The sequence below is a fragment of the Lupinus angustifolius genome, unplaced genomic scaffold, assembly GCF_001865875.1.
Source record: "Lupinus angustifolius cultivar Tanjil unplaced genomic scaffold, LupAngTanjil_v1.0 Scaffold_35_206, whole genome shotgun sequence".
Taxonomy (NCBI): Eukaryota; Viridiplantae; Streptophyta; class Magnoliopsida; order Fabales; family Fabaceae; genus Lupinus; species Lupinus angustifolius.
Window position 1 is genome coordinate 36,281 of NW_017720942.1, and position 19,050 is coordinate 55,330.

The following is a 19,050-nucleotide window of genomic DNA, read 5'->3' on the forward strand; positions in this document are numbered from 1 at the left end:
AATAATGTAAAAGAGCTTATAAGTTATAGAGTTATAAGACATGAGTAAGGACTTATAATCCCATGAGTTTTATGATAATTCCTTATGACCAAGATGTGTTTTAGGCATAGGTTTTATTAAATAAGTTTCACTCTTTAATTGGCTTCTCAAATTAATGTTTATAATTTTGAGATTTTTTAATTACTTTTTAAAATGCACTCTAATCCAACAATCCTACAATTATTTTTTTTGTCAAATAAATCCGTTGATTAGCTTATAAACCTCTCTAACTAAAGAAAGTTATCCACATTTTTTGTTGTCAAAATAAATATGATGTCTAATTTATAATTCTCTTGCATTCCTTATCAAACATCTATGTAATCTATTTTCATGCCCTCGAAATACAAAAAAAATGTATCTACCCACCATGGCGGATCTTCATACAAAGTTTAAGATGGAATAATATTTAATTACATTTTATAATTAAGATTAATTTAGTAACAAAAAATATAAAGAAATATACATAACTATTTTAAAGTTTTAAAATAAAATATTAATTCCAAAATAACAATAATTAATAATTAAAGACGTTAAAGAAAAATTTGCATTCATTTAAATTACTGTTATTCGTGCTTTTAAAGACTCGAACTAATTAATGATTGAATTATGACTAAAATTTTAATCTATTTCCTTTTTAATATAAATCATCATGTTGTCTACAAGAAATTCATTTCATCTCTTATCTTACTACATAAATTTATTTGATTGTCTTTGTTACTGAAAATGATCTTTCTATAGTAGCTAAACCCAAATAGTTAAGATAAGACGGATAATTCGATCAAGTAAATAATATGCATTCATTTTTCCTGTATTGTCAAAGTTACACTTAATTCAGAGATGATTAAAAGTTTTTCAAAACTGAATGATTAGCAACATCAACAACAAATTGTTGATATTGATATCTCAAGTTAATATTCTTTTACTAATTGAATTTTGTAGGGTATAATTTTTGTAGAAAAATATATATGTTATCAAGATTAAATCATTTATAAAAAATCATACGATCTTAGGACTTTTACTGCAAATTTTAACAAAGACAACATGTGATCCTCATAATCTCTTTCATAGGTGTGAAATTATTATGAGCATAATGTTATAAACAATTTTAACATCACATATATAAAGAAAACTGATCAATTATCCATTATTTTTTAGAAAGAACACACAAATTAGAAAATATATAGGAAAAAAGGATAAAAAAATTGAATTAAACATAATTCCTAGAGCTGTTGCCTCCACCGCCCTAACAATCATTTGCTCCTGTGCAATAATATTGTATGAGTTTTATATATTTGTCACTGCATTATTTAATATTTATGTTTTATTACGTTGATTCTTCAAAAACTGAATGATGATTATTGTATTGTATAAATTTTTATACTAATAATATATAAATACTATATTCACTATTGGTAATAGGTTTCCTCAGATATTACTTAATGAATCAATACAATGAAACGTGTCCCGAGAAATTAATTATAAAAAATTTCAATGTCTTTAAAACACCATTTTCGCACACATACTTTCCTGGTTTGATTTCTTTATAAGTGCCATTAGTTTCTCATTAGCATTCTAGATAGTAATTAATATCCCCTCAATTCCTATTTATTTGTCTTTTTTGGTACGAAAAAAAAAGCCCCTCAAAAAAGTAATAATTATGTTGAACTGCATTAAATTTATTATGTTTTTCCAATATGTCTTTTATTTCTCTATAACTATTACTTTCTTTTCCGTTATTTATGCAAATCAAGAAAATATTAAATACCTAGAAAATAATCATTAATATTTTCTTAAACTACAAATACATATGATGGTAGCAGTCAAGCTTGGAAGTTGTAAAGTGAAAACCCAAACAAATAAAATGCACTGCACTGAAACAAACTCTGTTTTTTTTGTGTTTATGTAACGTGAAAGGCTGAAACAGTCTCCTAGGACGAATGACTCTCAAACATATGTATCACATCTTCTTTCTTAAAATATATTTTACTCTTTATGCACTATTTGAATGATTTATAAAAAATATATATTTAATTATTATATTTTTATCAAGTAACATAGTAAATTCTGTAGAAGAAAAGATGTGCTCCAAACATTTCTTATAGGTCCTTCTCTCTTTAGAAATCATACAGTAAGTAGAGTACAATGTTAAATATTTATTTTTGTATTACTAATATATTTTTTCCATTTATGCGTAAGGAACTAATCCTAATTTCTTTTGAATTTGTAGTTGTCTTTTCCAATAAATATTGCTCACACAAATTGAATCATTGACTTTTTGATCATCTCGTAAATCTAGTGAAATCTTACATAACTAGATCAACGTATCATTAGTTGTTAAATTCCTATTCACTACTTAAACTTTACACCATTACTGCCCCACCACCCACCAGTAATTATTAAATTCAACCAGGAGCAGCATGTAAACAAAGAAAATTATCAATTCCCTAAAATAAAATTAAAAAGAAAAGAAGATAAAATAATAATAAATAAATAAAAAAATGTAGTTTTACAGTTCATGTGTGTGCTGTACTGTGTGTGGGGCGTTAGTGATAAGCACGCTGGCACTCATCATTCTCTTCATTCTTCACCTTTTTTTCTTTCCTCCCTTTCTCTCTCTCATATTCCATTTATATTCCTTTCTCTTTCTCTCTCTTCTATTCTTTCTTCTTCTTTTCATTCCATTTTTTTCTTAACCTAAAACCACTCCATTTCTCTTCCTTTCAATTTCGATTCCGCGTTTCTCACCTCGTGCTCTTTCTTTTTTGTGCTGATTTCGATAAAGACAAAATCGATTGCTGCTTCTTCTGCTTATTTACTTTTCAAGGTACGTGAAGTTGAATATCTTTTCGATGTTTTGTTTTACTTCAATTTTTTTGAACTAAGTTGCATCATATTTTATGCCGTGTGTTTGAATTCTGATCCGTTTCTCGATTACTGATTGAATTTGATTGACCCGAAGCTAAACACAAAAAAGTGCAGTTTTTTAATCTTTTTTGTTTTTCCCGATGTTGAAACGTTGTTTTGAAACCAGAGTTAGTAGATGATGATGTTTTGAAGTTTGGAACTTCGGAAAACGTAGTAAGCATGTGTGTGAGTGTTTTAGCAAGTTAGATTCTCAAGATCAGCTCAAGTGTTGTTCCGTATCATATGTTACTATATAGCAGCACCTTTAGCTTTAGAATTTAGGTCAATCAATTAAGGAATAGAGCTTATAATGTGATATTTTATAATTTTCATATAAATTCTTTATTTGGTATTATTATTCGACAAATTTCTTAGATTAGTAGAACTGGTAATACTAGACTCCTAGCATAAGTGTCGGATGCGTGTTTAAACAAATGGTGTTCGTATTATCAATTTCAATTGTCTATTCACACTCCTCATGGACAACTCGTATTTTAAGAAAATATATATGAAAAACTAAGGCAGCGTTGGGTAGATGTGTTAGAATAAGACGGAACTTAACTTATGAGCTTAATTATATATTTGGTGCATTTTATAAATAAAATAGAACAAGAGGTGAGGTTAAAAAGCAGGACAATCTGGTTCCGGTCGTTGGTGTGATTAAAAAAATTAAATACATAAACAACAGAATCATTCCAGTGATGTCATGTTCCTGTCTATTACATTCTGTTATGTTCACATGTCAAACATAACCTCAAACTTTTATTGGTCAATAGAGAATGTGAATAGGCAATTTGGAGTCACGATAGGTTAAGCCTGAAACAAATGGTGGCTACCAAAACATTTAGCTGTAGTAGTTGTTAACAAGGAATTTGTGCTTGCTGAAAATTCAATTTATTTTGTTTATTTGAGTGAGTGAGAATGTAGTTGTTGACAATGATATGCTTAAGAATGCATTCCGGTTCTCTATTGCTGCTTAGGATATATATTTCTTCTTATGGAACATGGAAATATCTAAATAAGTTCTTTAAGTTTGTATCTGGAAAGTTGGACTTCCTGATGCTACATGAGAGAAGATGTATGCGAAGGCAAAGAGGTTATAAGTGTTGGTGAATGATATTCAACTCTTTAGTCTTCATTATATGTGACTGTTAAAATTGCTGGAAATGTATATGGAAGATCATTACTATATTGGAAACAAGAACTGACCAAGTGACCATTTTTTCTACGCCAGAATTTCCTAGTTGAAACAGTTAGTGAAGCATTTCCATTTCCATTTTCACCCTCTATTATGTCAGCTTCAGCAATTTAACACTTTGATCTTACCTCTGTACACTCATAATATCATCTGCTGTTGTCTTTCAGGGTATTTGTTTGCTACGTTCAAGGTAGTTTCTGGAAAACAAAATATAAGAAGATTAATATGGCTGTTTCCATGAGAGATTTAGATCCAGTTTTCCAGGGAGCTGGACAAAAGGCGTATCCTGCATCTAGTTAACATGTTATGATGTTTACAATTTATCAGAATATTATTATATCTTCATTTGGTTCTGTTCTATGCTTACTCTAACTTCTTCCTTTGACTTTCTCTTTTTGCACTATTATCCTTAACTCTATATAGTGGACTTGAAATATGGCGTATTGAGAATTTTAATCCAGTTCCTATCCCCAAGTCATCGTATGGGAAGTTTTTCACAGGGGACTCCTATGTCATCCTAAAGGTAAAAGCATTTTTCCCAATTGATTATTCATTCATATAATGATATAATCATATTATGCTAGCCTCATATTGGTATCTTCTGTTGCAGAAAGCTTTTGCTTCTGTTATTATTATTGTTATTATTATTATTGTGCTACTTGTAAATTCAAAATCCTGCCTGCTGATGAAAGTTATGATATTGGAAGGCAGTGACATGTGAGATTAATTTTGTTGTTCATTTTTGTATGTAAAATCTTTATTATGGAATTTCTATACATTGAAGACTTGCAGTTCCAGATGTACAACCATGCTAAAGTTCATTTTTTCTAATTTAATCAAATTGTTTTTGTTTCTTATGATAATTTTCCCTCTTGCTTTAAGAACCCTAACAAGGTGGGGAGTAACTTGAAATCATTATGATTGGATTCCTACTCTGATGTTTCAGACTGTAGGATCTCTACACTTTAGCATAAACACGAAGGCATTGGTGTTACCTTTAGAATACATGAAACAATTTGCTCAAATAACATGTTAAGATGTATGTGCTTGCCATGTTTTCATTCATCTTTGGATTGTCAGAATCATTCTGATTCTCGCTAGTAGGACTAGCCCATATTTAAGATTGCAGAACTTGAAACTTAGATAAGGAAACATTCAAGTCATTTGTTTATCCTTTTTACTAAGAAATGCAGCAATACAAGAAAGAAAGAACTGTGTCTGTGTTGTAAGGGAAATCATGTCAGAAATCTGGGCTAGCTGTATCCATAATGTCATCTTTTATCCCTTTGGTTTCGGTAGAGAATGTGCCCTCAGGTTAAAAGAATGATGCTCGTACTTACAAAATATATTATATCCCTTTGAATGTGAGATCAGCTAAAAGACATTGTTGGCTTCTTTGGCATGTGCTTTGTTTTCCTCTTGCTGAGGAGGAATGTTTTTGAGGCTGTTAGGATATATGAACATTATCTAATAGAGAATATCTAGAGGAAATTTGGATTGAGATAAATATCATATTATCATGGTGATATCTTTAGATTAGTTTGGAAAATTTTAGAAGATTTTCTAGGATTGAGACTATTTTATCTCATCTTTTATGATTTGTTTTCTTGATCTAATTAGGAGTTCAATATAAGTATAAATAGTGGTTTGCATTATGCCTTTCATAATCATGTTGTTATTCATATTAATGGCAATACATTTTTTTTATTGAGTTTTCTTTCTACTTTTATACCTCTACCTTATAATGTATTCATGGTATGATGGTATAGAGCCAGGGTAACTTCTCTCTGGTTATCATGGACCAAAAGAATGAAAGATGCCCTTTCATCATGGATCAAATGTAACCTTTCGCCTAGTATGACAGGCTTTTGTGGAGGGGGCATGTTGAGAAGTAGGTCTCATATCGCCCGCCTCGTTCTCCTAGGCATGGTTTAAATACTTGTTGGACTACTTCTCTCATAGTCAATTGGTATGGGATGGAACCTTAACAACGGTCTTTGGTTGAAGTCTCAATATATTCCTCAATAGCAGCTATTTTGGCCAGACTTACATTATCATCTTGTTTTCTAGTCATTTTTTTCCACAATTTCTAATGAAGTGGTTTTTAGTTTTTATGAAGTTGCTTGTACATATTGTGTCATATATAAAGTAATGTTTTTCATTAGTATTACTATTAACATTTTCTTATTTCTAATATTTTCCATGCAGACAACTACATCAAAAAGTGGTGCTCTGCGCCATGATATTCATTACTGGCTTGGTAAAGACACCAGTCAGGTAAGGTTTTTTTCGGGTTATATATATGTACATATTTTTATACTTTTTATTCTGGCTCTATTCTGGTTTAATATTTGATTAGTTGTAATAGCTATATACTTGGTACATAATGACTGACTTTAAAATAGGATGAAGCTGGAGCTGCAGCCATTAAGACAGTTGAGCTGGATGCAGCTCTTGGAGGACGTGCTGTACAGTATCGTGAAGTACAGAGCCATGAAACTGAAAAGTTTCTGTCTTATTTCAGACCATGTATTATACCTCAAGAAGGTGGAGTTGCTTCTGGTTTTAAACATGCTGAGGCTGAAGAACATAAGACACGGTTGTTTGTATGCAGAGGGACACATGTTGTGCATGTCAAAGAGGCAAGTTTGACATTATTAATATGTCATTATTTGTATATAATTATTTTCACCACGGATTCAACCATGATGATATTTTTGTGTTGTTTATAGGTTCCTTTTGCTCGATCTTCACTCAACCATGATGATATTTTTGTTCTTGATACCGAGTCAAAAATCTTCCAATTTAGTGGTTCCAATTCATCTATTCAAGAAAGGGCTAAAGCTTTGGAAGTTGTACAGTACATTAAGGATACCTACCATGAGGGAAAATGTGAGATAGCTGCTATTGGTAAGTGGAATAGTATGTTTTGAAGTTTGAAAGGTGATTATTGAGTATTACGAATTTAATTTCTATACTTGAACGTCCATGCAGAGGATGGGAAGTTGATGGCTGATCCTGAAACTGGAGAGTTCTGGGGTTTCTTTGGCGGTTTTGCTCCTCTTCCACGAAAAACAGCCACTGGTGATGACAAGTCTGCTGCTTCTCACCCTCCAAAGCTCCTTTGGTAATGTTATTTCCGTTTTCCCTCTGGGATTTTCATTTGTGTTTTCACTGCCAGTATATTCCATTTTTTTAGTAAAGTGATATTTGGATGAAACTCATTGATGTTTAAATGTTATGCCATCTTCCTCTCTCAACTATTGTTTTTAGGATAACATTGCACTGACACGGTAATTAGTTATGGTTTGAAAAGTTACAATGACCTCCTTAAACTTCACACTTTGAGCACAAAACCCATCATGTCAAACAAACTGTTAAAAAGTGACTGGAAGTGTCTGGTGGCTTGTAGGGGATATCATTAAAAGTAAAAACATGTTTTAACCTCCAATTATGCAATAATTAAGTGAGAAAGTTGAAGTGATAATTTAACATGTTTAAGAGGAATAGCCTTGATATCTTTCACTTATTATGGCATTGTTCGAGGTTAAAGCATGTTTTGATGGTCTCACATGTAAGTCACATGACATTTCCTGTAATTCTTAATGTATTGATTGATGAAAGGTTTTCCACACAAAGTGTGGAGTTTCATTTATTTATTTATTTTTGTGGGGGCTCATTAGTGCCTTTCAATTTTTAAGGTTTAATCTTCAAAAGGCTCAGAGTGTAAGGGTGTAAACTTTAATTTACCGTTGTTTCTTATTTCCTGATCATATGTCAAACTTACCGTGTTTATCAATGTGGAGACTGTCAAAAAAGGTTTGTACTTTTAGCCTAAAGTCATATTAGTTGATTGTAGTGCAAATTTGAAAGTAATATGAATTATTTTGATAAATCATTTATGAAATTCTTTTGTAGTATTACTTTGCTGGATTTCCATAATGCTCTGGTTATAAGGAAATTATCCATTTTGCAGTGTTGAAAAAGGACAGGCAGAACCTATTGAGACTGATTCTCTGAAACGGGAATTACTAGACACAAATAAATGCTATATTCTTGATTGTGGGCTGGAAGTGTTTGTCTGGATGGGAAGAAACACCTCTCTTGATGAAAGAAAAAGTGCAAGTGGAGCTGCAGATGTAACATCTCGTTTCTTTGCAGCATTCTCAAGTATTTTGCTATAAATTTAATGACTCATTAATTTTTCTTGTCCAACAAACAGGAGTTAGTCACTGGCACTGCTAAACTGAAACCCCAAATAATTCGTGTTATTGAAGGATTTGAAACAGTGATGTTCAGGTCCAAGTTTGAGTCTTGGCCTCAGACCATTGATGTAACAGTATCTGAAGATGGTCGTGGCAAGGTTGCAGGTTAGTGTTATATTTTTCTATGGTCTGCAAAGATTTTTCTAACAATAAATGTTACAATCAGACCATTTCACTTTTTACTATGGTCTGGATAGATTTTTCTAATAATAAATTTTACAATCAACATCATTGACAAGATTTTCACGAGATCATATCCCAATTTTGTTTCTTGTGTTTGATTTTGTAGCACTTCTTAAACGTCAAGGTGTAAATGTCAAGGGTCTGTTGAAAGCTGATCCAATAAAGGAAGAACCTCAACCTTACATTGATTGCACAGGACATTTGCAGGTACTTTGCTAGTTTTCAAAGCAAACCATCCATCAAAACTAACATTTCTTATTATAATTTTTCTTTGTTTCACTTTTATTTATTTCTTATTGGTTTTATACCCCCTCGCCACCAACAAGGCGTTGGTCTAGTGGTGTAAGACCTCACTAGATCCCCAAGGTCGAGAGTTCGATTCCTGGGAGCGACACTTGTTGGAAGGGGTAGCCACGAACCCCGAAAATGATTAGTTCCTTACCTAAAAAAGGTGAGGGGATTATCCTTGGTAGTACCAAAAAAAAAATACCCCCTCACATAGGGTAATTGATTTATCCTATTTACAGAATCTTTTAGAATTATAATCACCAGACCCTTAAAAACTCCCACTTTCTCTCACGGTTCCACCTGTAAGATGGTGATCAGAATACATGGTCTTCTAATACAAAAGAGATACATTACATCGTATACTTGGGATTTGTCAAACTATGACTACTTTATATTCATTGTGAACAAATAGAGTTACTGTTTATCCTCTGTAAGAAATGAATTTAGAATTGGGGATAGTATTTGGTACAGAAATGGCAGCACCCTTTGTTTCACAAACTGGAATAAATAAATATGGAACACTTGATATTTATTCTGATTATATGTTAATTAACAGGCTTTGATGAGTATATTATGTATTTGTTTTATTCAATTATGAGTTACTGGATTGTAAGATGTTAGAATATCTAGAAATGTCCTATAATACTTATCATATTTTAGAATTGATTCTGCCATTAAAGGTAATCATGTTACGATCAAATATGTCATTATGGCCTTATGTGTAATTATGTTAGGATTTTATTTGTCTCTTGTTATTAGCCTATAAATAAGACCAATCTTTTGCACTTTTGAATAACCTCAACAAATCACTTTAATATCAATCTTATACTACTGTGATTCTCCATTTTATCTCTTCCTCCTTACCTACCTAAAATCCTCCAATTCAACATGGTACCAAAGCCATGATATCCTCCTTGAGTGAAACTTAGGCTTGTGATTCTTCTCCCAGTTGGTTTTCTGGTTGTCGCCTACTTTCCAGGTTGTTTTTAGTCGTTGTTGTCATACTACATTCCTACTTTTGAGGTCTGTCGTTCTCGCTACTATTTTATTGTCTTTGTCCTGCTTGCACCAGCCCCGTCTTTACTCTAGATGCTCCAGCCCTGACTTTGTTCCAGATGCGATGACCCTCGATTTGTCCCACATGCATTGCCTCGACTTTGTCCCAGATGTGTCCTAGATGCACTGGTCCCATGTTTGTCCCAGATTTGTCCTAGATGCATTGGTCCCAGATTTGTCCCAGATGCACTGGCCTCGAATTTCCCAAATGCATTGGTTCTGATTTTTCTCAGATTTACTGGCCCCGTCCCAGATGCACTAGTCCTGCCTTTGTCCTGGATGCACTGGACACAACTTTGTCCCAGATGCATTGACCCGGACTTTGTCCTAGATGCACTGACTTTGACTTTTGTCCGAGATGCATTGACCTCGACTTTGACCCAGATGCATTGGCCTTGTCTCTATCGTAGAAGTAAATGTCAGCCATAACTTCAGTTTCAATTTTTTTTATGCTAACTGCTAAGAAGAAATTAAACAATTCTATATTTTCATGTAAAAGGTTTAAGCTTAGGAAGCTTTAGCTTAAAGAGAGTGTTATTAGGATTGAGATTAGGATTAGGATTAAGATTTTCATGTATCGTATCAAAGAATTGATTTGGATTGATTCTGTCATTGAAGGTAACCATGTCAGGATCAATTATGTCATTATGAGTAATTATGTTAGGATTTTATTTTCCTTTTGCTATTGACCTATAAATAAGACCATTCTTTTTTTTAATAACCATATCAATCTTATACTATTGTGATTCTCCATTATACCTCTTCTTTCCTACCTAAAAGAATCCTCCAATTCAACATAAAATGATATATTTTTGTCCAGTAGGAGAAAACCTTTATTTGTCTTCCACCAATCTTTTGCAACTGGTATTATGGTTCAAAGTCATGCCTATATATTGCAATAGATTATGACCTTGTATTAAACTTACTAAAATATTTTGGATATTTTCCATTTGCTTTGATCTGCCCTACAAGTTTCCTGCTTTTGACTATTTTAGGAATTCTAATATGAAAACATGTCTTAATCTTGTCCGAAGTTGTAGTTAACACTTGAGACACCATGGTAAACTAGGTTTTCTACTGTAGAGTTTTATGCATAGTTGCTAACGAGCAAATTCATATAAAATACCAATGGTGTCGCAAACAAATTTAGAGTAAGGGGTTGTCGAATCCACATGGATTTGTTAGATTATAGCCTTTTAACTAACAATTATTATTTTAAGTGATTGTTTAATGGTTGTTGTTTGGGGACACAAATTAATCGAGATTGTAATATAATGATAAAAAGAGATGAGATTGAACTTCTTACTTACTATCCATATACACATGATTCATAACGTAAATTTACTTAATAATGATTATTCCACACAAATGAACTCAAGATCACTAAAATCTAATGTCTTAGTCAATTTAGCAACTTATGCAACAAAGCTCTACATCTAGCAACTTTACTCATAAGATTAAGATTTATGACCCATATAATATACCTCTATGTCTAGTAGTCAATGCATGCAAAGTTGAATTAAATGCAACTTCTCAATTGTATTAGCCGCCAATGTCTTGGTCTATACCAGTGTTGTTAAAACCGTACCGGTTATCAAACTGGTCAGGGTACTGGTATAGTGGTTCAACCAGTGGTTCAGTAATTAAACCGCATGCCGGTTAAACCGGACATACCTACTTATATTTATATATATATAAACCTATAACAAAAAAATTCCAAATATGTAGATACTTAAATTTATAATCCATATTTATAATCTACTCAAAATTCACATAAACAAACGACTTTAAGTCTTTAACAAATTCAAAATCTAAATTACAAAACATATATCAATCTAAAAACAACCACAAAATATAAATAAATGACATAACTTCACAACTCACTCTATAAAACAAATAAATTTAGAGATTTAACATTTAACATCAAGGAATCAAAGTTATTTTATATGAATATTATATTTTTCTACCAAATCCTATCTTCAGACAGTACTCCAAGATTACACAAATGTCACTGAGATTACACACGAATGTTAGGAACCAAAATGTGTAATCTAAGTATGTTTTGGAAACATGTGCCTTGAAGTGTTGAAGAAGAGTTGGAAAGATGAGTCACCTTGTAATGAGTTTTTAAGTTTTTAAAAAAAAAAATATATATATATGTGTATAAACCAACCGGTTTAGTAAAATACCGGCCGGTTCATCGGTTTTGACCGGTTTTGATACTTGACTGGTTCAACACCTGTACCGTACCGGTTAGGGGGCCAGTTCACCTGTTTTCCGGTTGAACCGGCCGGTACGGTACGGTTTTTATAACTATGGTCTATACTAATACCTCATTAAACTACATCTATGTTCAGTAGTTTATATTAATAAGATTAAGTTATATGAACTGTTAAGCATATCTCTATATCCAGTAGTTTATGCCAACAAGTTTGAGAGTTATAAAATTACAAGATTAGTTTTATGTTTAGATACTAAGAAAGTAACATGCATGAGATGACAATTTGATACAAGTCTATGTCTAGAAAATATATCAATTGTTGAGTTATTATGCAAGTATGATGCCAAACATTTTATTCAAGAATCATGTAATAAGATGATCAAACTTAAAGCATACATTAACCACATGCAAAAACTCAAAGATAATCAAAACTTCATGAATTTAATATAGATGAATAAATGTGTATACAAACTTGTATTACATTCAATCCCAACAAGGGAGTACTGAGTTACTCATGTTCACACAATGTAAGTAAGATAGAGATAATACATAACTCATGGGGTGGTAGAACCACTCACAAATGAGCATAGATTAACTTCTATAGTGCTTACACTTAGTTCCCACGATCTAAATGAGCTAAATTCTCTAAAAACTCAGGAAATAAATATTACAATTCAGAAGTATAAAGTGTGTATCCAATGGCTCAGGTTGGACCTCTTTAAATAGTGTCTGTATGTTGGCTCATGTGCTCATTGCACTACCTGTGCGAAGCTTCGAGCTGGCTAGACGCGACCTTTTAGCGTACCAGCTTACTCTGGGCGCTACTTCTGCGCTGGGCGCACCCCCCATCTGCGCTTAGGCAGAGATTGTGCTGAGCGTTGGTGTTCCTCCGCTGAGCGTGACTTTGGTGCGGAGCGTGGAGCTCAAATGATGTCTGATCCGCTCAGCGTGATCCTTGCGCTGAGCCTGGTTGAGGTTTGTTTGGAAACTTAGCTTTTTTCGATCATTCTTCCAAATTAAACCTGCAAAACATTTATGAGATGATATTTGGTCATTTAAACAAGTTTTTATCATGTATGAGAATAATTTCATCTATTTGAGTTGATTAAGTAGGTAAAGTACCTTAAAATGAGTCTATATTATATGATCAATTTGACATTTAACAATAGTTGCCAGTTGATATGTTAGCTGCTGTCCTGTATTGCTTTATTGGAATCTGATAATTATTTAATGTATGTTGAGAATTCAAAACATGCTCCCTATTAATCTAGGGTTAAATTCCGACATTTTTGTTTTCTTTCTGCGGTTAACAATAGATTTACCCTAACTGCACAGGTTTGGCGTGTGAATGATCAGAAAAAGGTTCTCCTTCCAGCTTCTGACCAGTCAAAATTTTATAGTGGAGATTGCTACATATTCCAGTATACATATCCTGGAGAAGATAAGGAAGATTGTCTTATTGGAACGTGGGTTGGAAAGATTAGTGTTGAGGTGAAAGATTTATTGTTCAATTATACTATTGTTTAATTGCCTTTTTTCTTTCTCTTTTAACTGGGTCACTTTACAGGGACCTACAAGTTTAGGGAACCGATCAAATTAGTTTTTAAAACTATAGGGATCTATTTAAAAAAAATTGAAATGTAGGAACTTTCCTATTAATATCCAATTATGTTCTTTTTTATATCATTACACTACAGACAGCATTCGTTTGGGACCAGAAAGTGTTAAATAAATCCATAACAGAATTTATTTCGGTCTTGCAATAAATTTGCTTTCGGAGTATTATGAATCTCGTGTCTGGATTGTTTACAAGATGTTTTAGTTGAAACTTGAAAATAGGAAGAAAGAGCTTCAGCTAATTCACTGGCAAGCAAATTGGTTGAGTCAATGAAGTTTCAGGCTTCCCAGGTAATTTTTCTTCAATTTAAATTCACTTTGTTGAGATATTATTTGTGCTCATTTCTTTTCTCCTTAGATATTATATGCATATGTAATTGATTTTTAGGCTCGCATATATGAAGGCAAGGAACCAATTCAATTTTATTCTATCTTCCAGACCTTTATTGTTCTTAAGGTTTGTGGGATTCTGATATTGTGGAGACTGAAAAAACATGTTATTTAATTTTCTTTCTTTAATACTGGCCAGTTAAATTTATTATTATTATCAGGGTGGACTTAGTGATGCATATAAGACTTACATTGCGGAAAAGGAAATTCCAGATGAGACATACAGTGATGATGGTGTTGCATTATTCCGCATCCAGGGCTCTGGACCAGACAATATGCAAGCTATACAAGTTGAACCAGTATGTTATGTTCATTATAGTGGGGCATGTCTATGTACTTTGCAAGATACATTTTTGAATATGCTCACTTTCTTTCTTTTGTCAACCAGGTTGCTTCCTCCTTGAATTCCTGTTATTGTTACATACTTCACAATGGGCCTGCTGTCTTTACATGGTCCGGAAGCTCTACAACTGCAGATGGCCAGGAACTTGTTGAGAGGATGCTTGATTTGATAAAGGTCTGCAATGTTCTTAAGATAAATGTAGTGATAAATTTGGTTGAACAAACATGTAGAAGTTGCCATATTTTCATTTGGGGGTGGGCCTGTTCTGTGCTAGCCAGTGGTATTACATGAAACTATACAGTTATGAAAAAAGGATTGAGTTAGTATATTAATCATGCATGTTTGCAAATTTTAGTCTTACAACCATTGAGTTCTTAAACTTTAAAATGTTTCCAGACATTATTATTATTAAATATTTTTGTTACTCAGGTTTACTTGTCTATGTGGTTCTGATATGACAATTTCTGCAGCCAAACTTACAATCCAAACCACAAAGGGAAGGTACAGAATCTGAACAATTTTGGGCTTTGTTAGGAGGAAAATTGGAATATCCCAGTCAAAAGATTGTTAGGGAGGCTGAAAGTGATCCTCACCTATTTTCTTGCAACTTCTCAGAAGGTAAGAATTATTTTCTTGCTTAACGGAAAGATTTATCTAATCCCGCTCTTCCTTTCGAAGACAAACAGCTGACTTGTTTATGATGGTTTTCCTCTGCTGCTTGACTGAACAATGTGCAGGGAATTTAAAGGTTAGTGCATCTACTGATCTATCATCACTAATGACCATATACTTGATTTTGGAATGTAATACAATGGCGTGAAGGCATATGAAAATTCTTTTGTAATCAAAATATTTATTTATGACATGTTAAGTTGCTTATCATATAAAATATCTATTAATGATGCAACCCATATTAAGCATAAGTGGTAGGTGATTAACAAGATTGAGATACAAGCTATTTCGATCAACCAATGACGTTAGAAAAACAGAGATATACAACTTTTCCCAGGACGATTAATCTGCGGCAATGCATTAATCTGATGCAATATTTTCAGGTGACAGAGATATACAACTTTTCCCAGGACGATTTAATGACTGAAGACATTTTCATCTTGGATTGTCACTCAGAAATCTTTGTCTGGGTTGGCCAGCAGGTTGACCTCAAGAGTAGAACACAGGCTCTAACAATTGGTGAGGTAAAACTGGTTGTGCTGTTTTGAGAAGCCACTAACATGTCCAATTTAGTAGCTAACTTGAAGACTTCATTATGTCTTTTTAGTTATTTTAATTTCCAATATCATTAGAAAACCATGATATTTTAACTTAGCATTTTCATCATCTTTTACATTATTATAATATATGAAAGTATCTTAGAAGATCTATTAGGATTAAGATTACTTTATTTTATCTTTTGTGATTTGTTTCCCTATTTAATTAGGAGTCTAGTATTACTATTTTGATCATTCATTTTCTTCTTCCATATCTAAACCTGATAATTTCAACTTACAAAAAAGATTTAAATATATTAGAATTTTTATAGTCAACTAAGGATTTATTGACTCATTCTTTTACATTGAACAGAAATTTCTGGAGCTCGATTTCCTTCTAGAAAAATTATCCCGCGTGGCTCCAATATATGTTGTCAACGAAGGAAGTGAGCCACCTTTCTTTACTCGCTTCTTTAAATGGGAATCTGCAAAATCTGCTGTAAGTTTTTCAATGCAATGGCAAACTAGCATGACTTAAAATCATTCAGAAATATTGACTATTGACAATTCCCTTTTTACTTTGTAGATGCTGGGGAACTCATTTCAAAGGAAGCTTACAATTTTGAAGAATGGGAGTACTCCACTTTCCGATGTAAGGCATCTTATCTTCTATTTCTTTGCTTCCTTTTCTTGTCATATATTATTTTAAGCTCATTTTCAACTCGCTTTTTCAATATTCATTTCCTCTTATCAGAATAATTATTGAAATGCTGCTTCTATTTGAAAGGATTTGTCTTAAGTAGTTTTTTATTGTAGGTACAATAACATAAAAATTTAAAGTATTCATAATAACTGTAACTAATTTAGGCTCCATGGTAAATGTTTATTACCAGACTAAAGTAGAAATTGAGTCGTGCATAATCAGTGCCTATCATAACCAAAGTGGGCATAAACGTTTGTAGTGGCTTCACTGAAACATAAAATCATTGATATAATAGAAACAAACTGCTTTTCTACAGTTAATTTCTCCTAATCTCATATTACAGCTTCATGCAACTTGTAAACATGCTTTTCAAATGTTTCATTCACTAAATGTAGGTTAGTTGGGAAGTAAAAAATAGGCTGGTTTGTCGAATGCCTGATTCATTATTAGAAAATACTTGAGTGTTCATATATTTTGTTTGTATTTTTGCTTATTCTGTTTTGTTGTTGAATGCCTGATTCATTATTAGAAACCCAAACGGAGAAATCCTGTATCGTATGGGGGAAGGTCGAGTAGTGTGCCAGATAAATCCCAGCGTTCCTCCCGCAGCATATCTGTTAGTCCTGACCGTGTTCGTGTGCGGGGCAGGTCTCCTGCCTTTAATGCACTGGCAGCTACCTTTGAGAATGCTAATGCCAGGAACCTTTCAACTCCTCCTCCGTTAGTTAGAAAGCTGTATCCAAAATCTGTGACGCCAGATTCTGCAATATTTGCACCCAAATCTACAGCTATAGCTTCGCTTACTTCTAATTTTGAACAACCACCTCCAGCACGAGAAACTATTATTCCTCGGTCACTTAAAGGTAAACAATATATGTAATAATTGAATGTTCTCCTCCTTTTACTGCTGCTTTGAGTATTGGAATTTTCTTTAATGCAAATGTTTTCTATGCTTCGGGTTGTTATGATGTGAAGTGAGTCCAGTTACTCCCAAATCAAACCTCGAGACAAATGACAAGGGGAATTCTGTGAGCAGCAAAATGGAATCTCTTACCATACAGGAAGATGTGAAGGAGGATGAAGATGAAGATGAGGAAGGTCTCCCGATTTACCCATATGAACGCCTTAAAATAAATTCCACAGATCCTGTGACAGACATTGATGTGACTAGACGAGAGGTATAATGGACTGTCTTTATTTTATCTTCACTACTTGATTTTCGTCTTTTTACTGTTCCCCCCATCATTTGTGTATTTGCAGCTTATAATTAAATTTCCTTTTATTTTATTTTTGATTTGTTTGTGCTTGATGCATCCAGACTTATCTATCATCTGTTGAGTTCAAAGAGAAATTGGGGATGACAAGGGATGCTTTTTACAAGTTGCCAAAATGGAAACAGAACAAAATCAAAATGGCGATTCAGTTATTCTGATTCTTAAAAGTTACTTCGCCTTCTGTTAGCTCCTGGTGGTTCAGGTTTGCAGGCGGAATGAATTTTTATCAATGAACTCTACATATTTTTTCTCGACACTTGTATTTACAGTAGTGTCTCTTTTTACAGCTCGGGGAGCTTCTCTGTTTCGCAGCGAGGAGCTCAACATATAGAAGTGAAAGGAGTAGCATCAGTGTTTTTTAGCATAGCTGCTTCTGCTCCCAAGAAACTTTTGATAAGAGAAACTACAGATTTTCCACCTCTCCCTTCTCTATGCAGTGTTTTGATTGTTTAGGGTTAATTTATTTGTTGAGTTAGCGGCTTGATACTATTTTCATAGGGCACAGGTTGTTTGTGAGCTTGCCTTTTTCTGAGGTTTCATGGTCTTCATTTTATTTTTTAATTTAAATTTGTTTTGGTAAAACCAATTGGGGTTTCAAATGAGGTCTATTTAGGTTGTATTGATATATTGAGGATGAAGTGTGTACAGCAGAGTGTAAAAACTAGCCAACTTATCATTTGTTTTGGAAATAAAGTGTGTGATTCTTCATTTAAATTGTAATATCCGATTAAGATTAAGGATTCTTTCCAACACACAAGAGGTACTAAGTTAGGAGCGTTTGTTTTTGTTGTCATTAAAATAAGAGAAAGAAATGTATATCATGAATAAATTTTATATACTGTTATTATATCGCTATTCATTTTTATTTATCATTGACTCTTCTAAGAAAAAATATTATAAATGAATGATATATTGTTGTGTATAAATTTTTATATTGATGATTTATAGATATTATGCTCTTTAAATAATGAGTGTCTTGTTTATCATTGTCCTATATAAAGATTTACACACATTTAATACATTAATCATTTATTTGTATTATTTTTTTGAAGAGTTCATGATAATTAAACATGAATAATAAATAATACAGTAACAATATATAAAACTTATATATTCTCATTTTTCTTAAATAATAAGCCCTTGGGTAAGTTATGTGAATTTTCATGTTTTATAGTTAACGTAGTTTTAAGGTGAAACATTTTATGTAAATTTAAACCATAGTAAAATAAGTTATAATTCACAATTAAGCCTAAGATTTTAAAAAATATTAAAGTTAAACGATTAAATATTTAATAATTTGTATTCTGGTTATTGAAAATCTTTGAGTATCATATGTTAATAATAAAGCTATCTAATTTCAT

General features: G+C 32.6%; 1 protein-coding gene across 1 annotated transcript; it reads left to right on the plus strand.

Moving 5' to 3' along the window:
• The first annotated feature begins 2,657 nt into the window (after window positions 1-2,657).
• LOC109338680 (villin-4-like) lies at window positions 2,658-18,403 on the plus strand. Its single transcript, XM_019575968.1, has 24 exons — window positions 2,658-2,863; window positions 4,309-4,422; window positions 4,565-4,664; window positions 6,350-6,418; window positions 6,547-6,783; window positions 6,874-7,051; window positions 7,136-7,268; window positions 8,118-8,280; window positions 8,364-8,511; window positions 8,696-8,796; window positions 13,490-13,645; window positions 13,994-14,062; window positions 14,160-14,228; window positions 14,323-14,460; window positions 14,550-14,678; window positions 14,975-15,122; window positions 15,242-15,252; window positions 15,560-15,700; window positions 16,086-16,211; window positions 16,299-16,364; window positions 16,945-17,278; window positions 17,391-17,593; window positions 17,734-17,891; window positions 17,977-18,403. Exons 2-23 carry the CDS (start codon window positions 4,367-4,369, stop codon window positions 17,845-17,847), a joined length of 2,889 nt encoding a protein of 962 aa, XP_019431513.1. The 5' UTR covers window positions 2,658-2,863; window positions 4,309-4,366; the 3' UTR covers window positions 17,848-17,891; window positions 17,977-18,403.
• The last annotated feature ends 647 nt before the right edge of the window (window positions 18,404-19,050 follow it).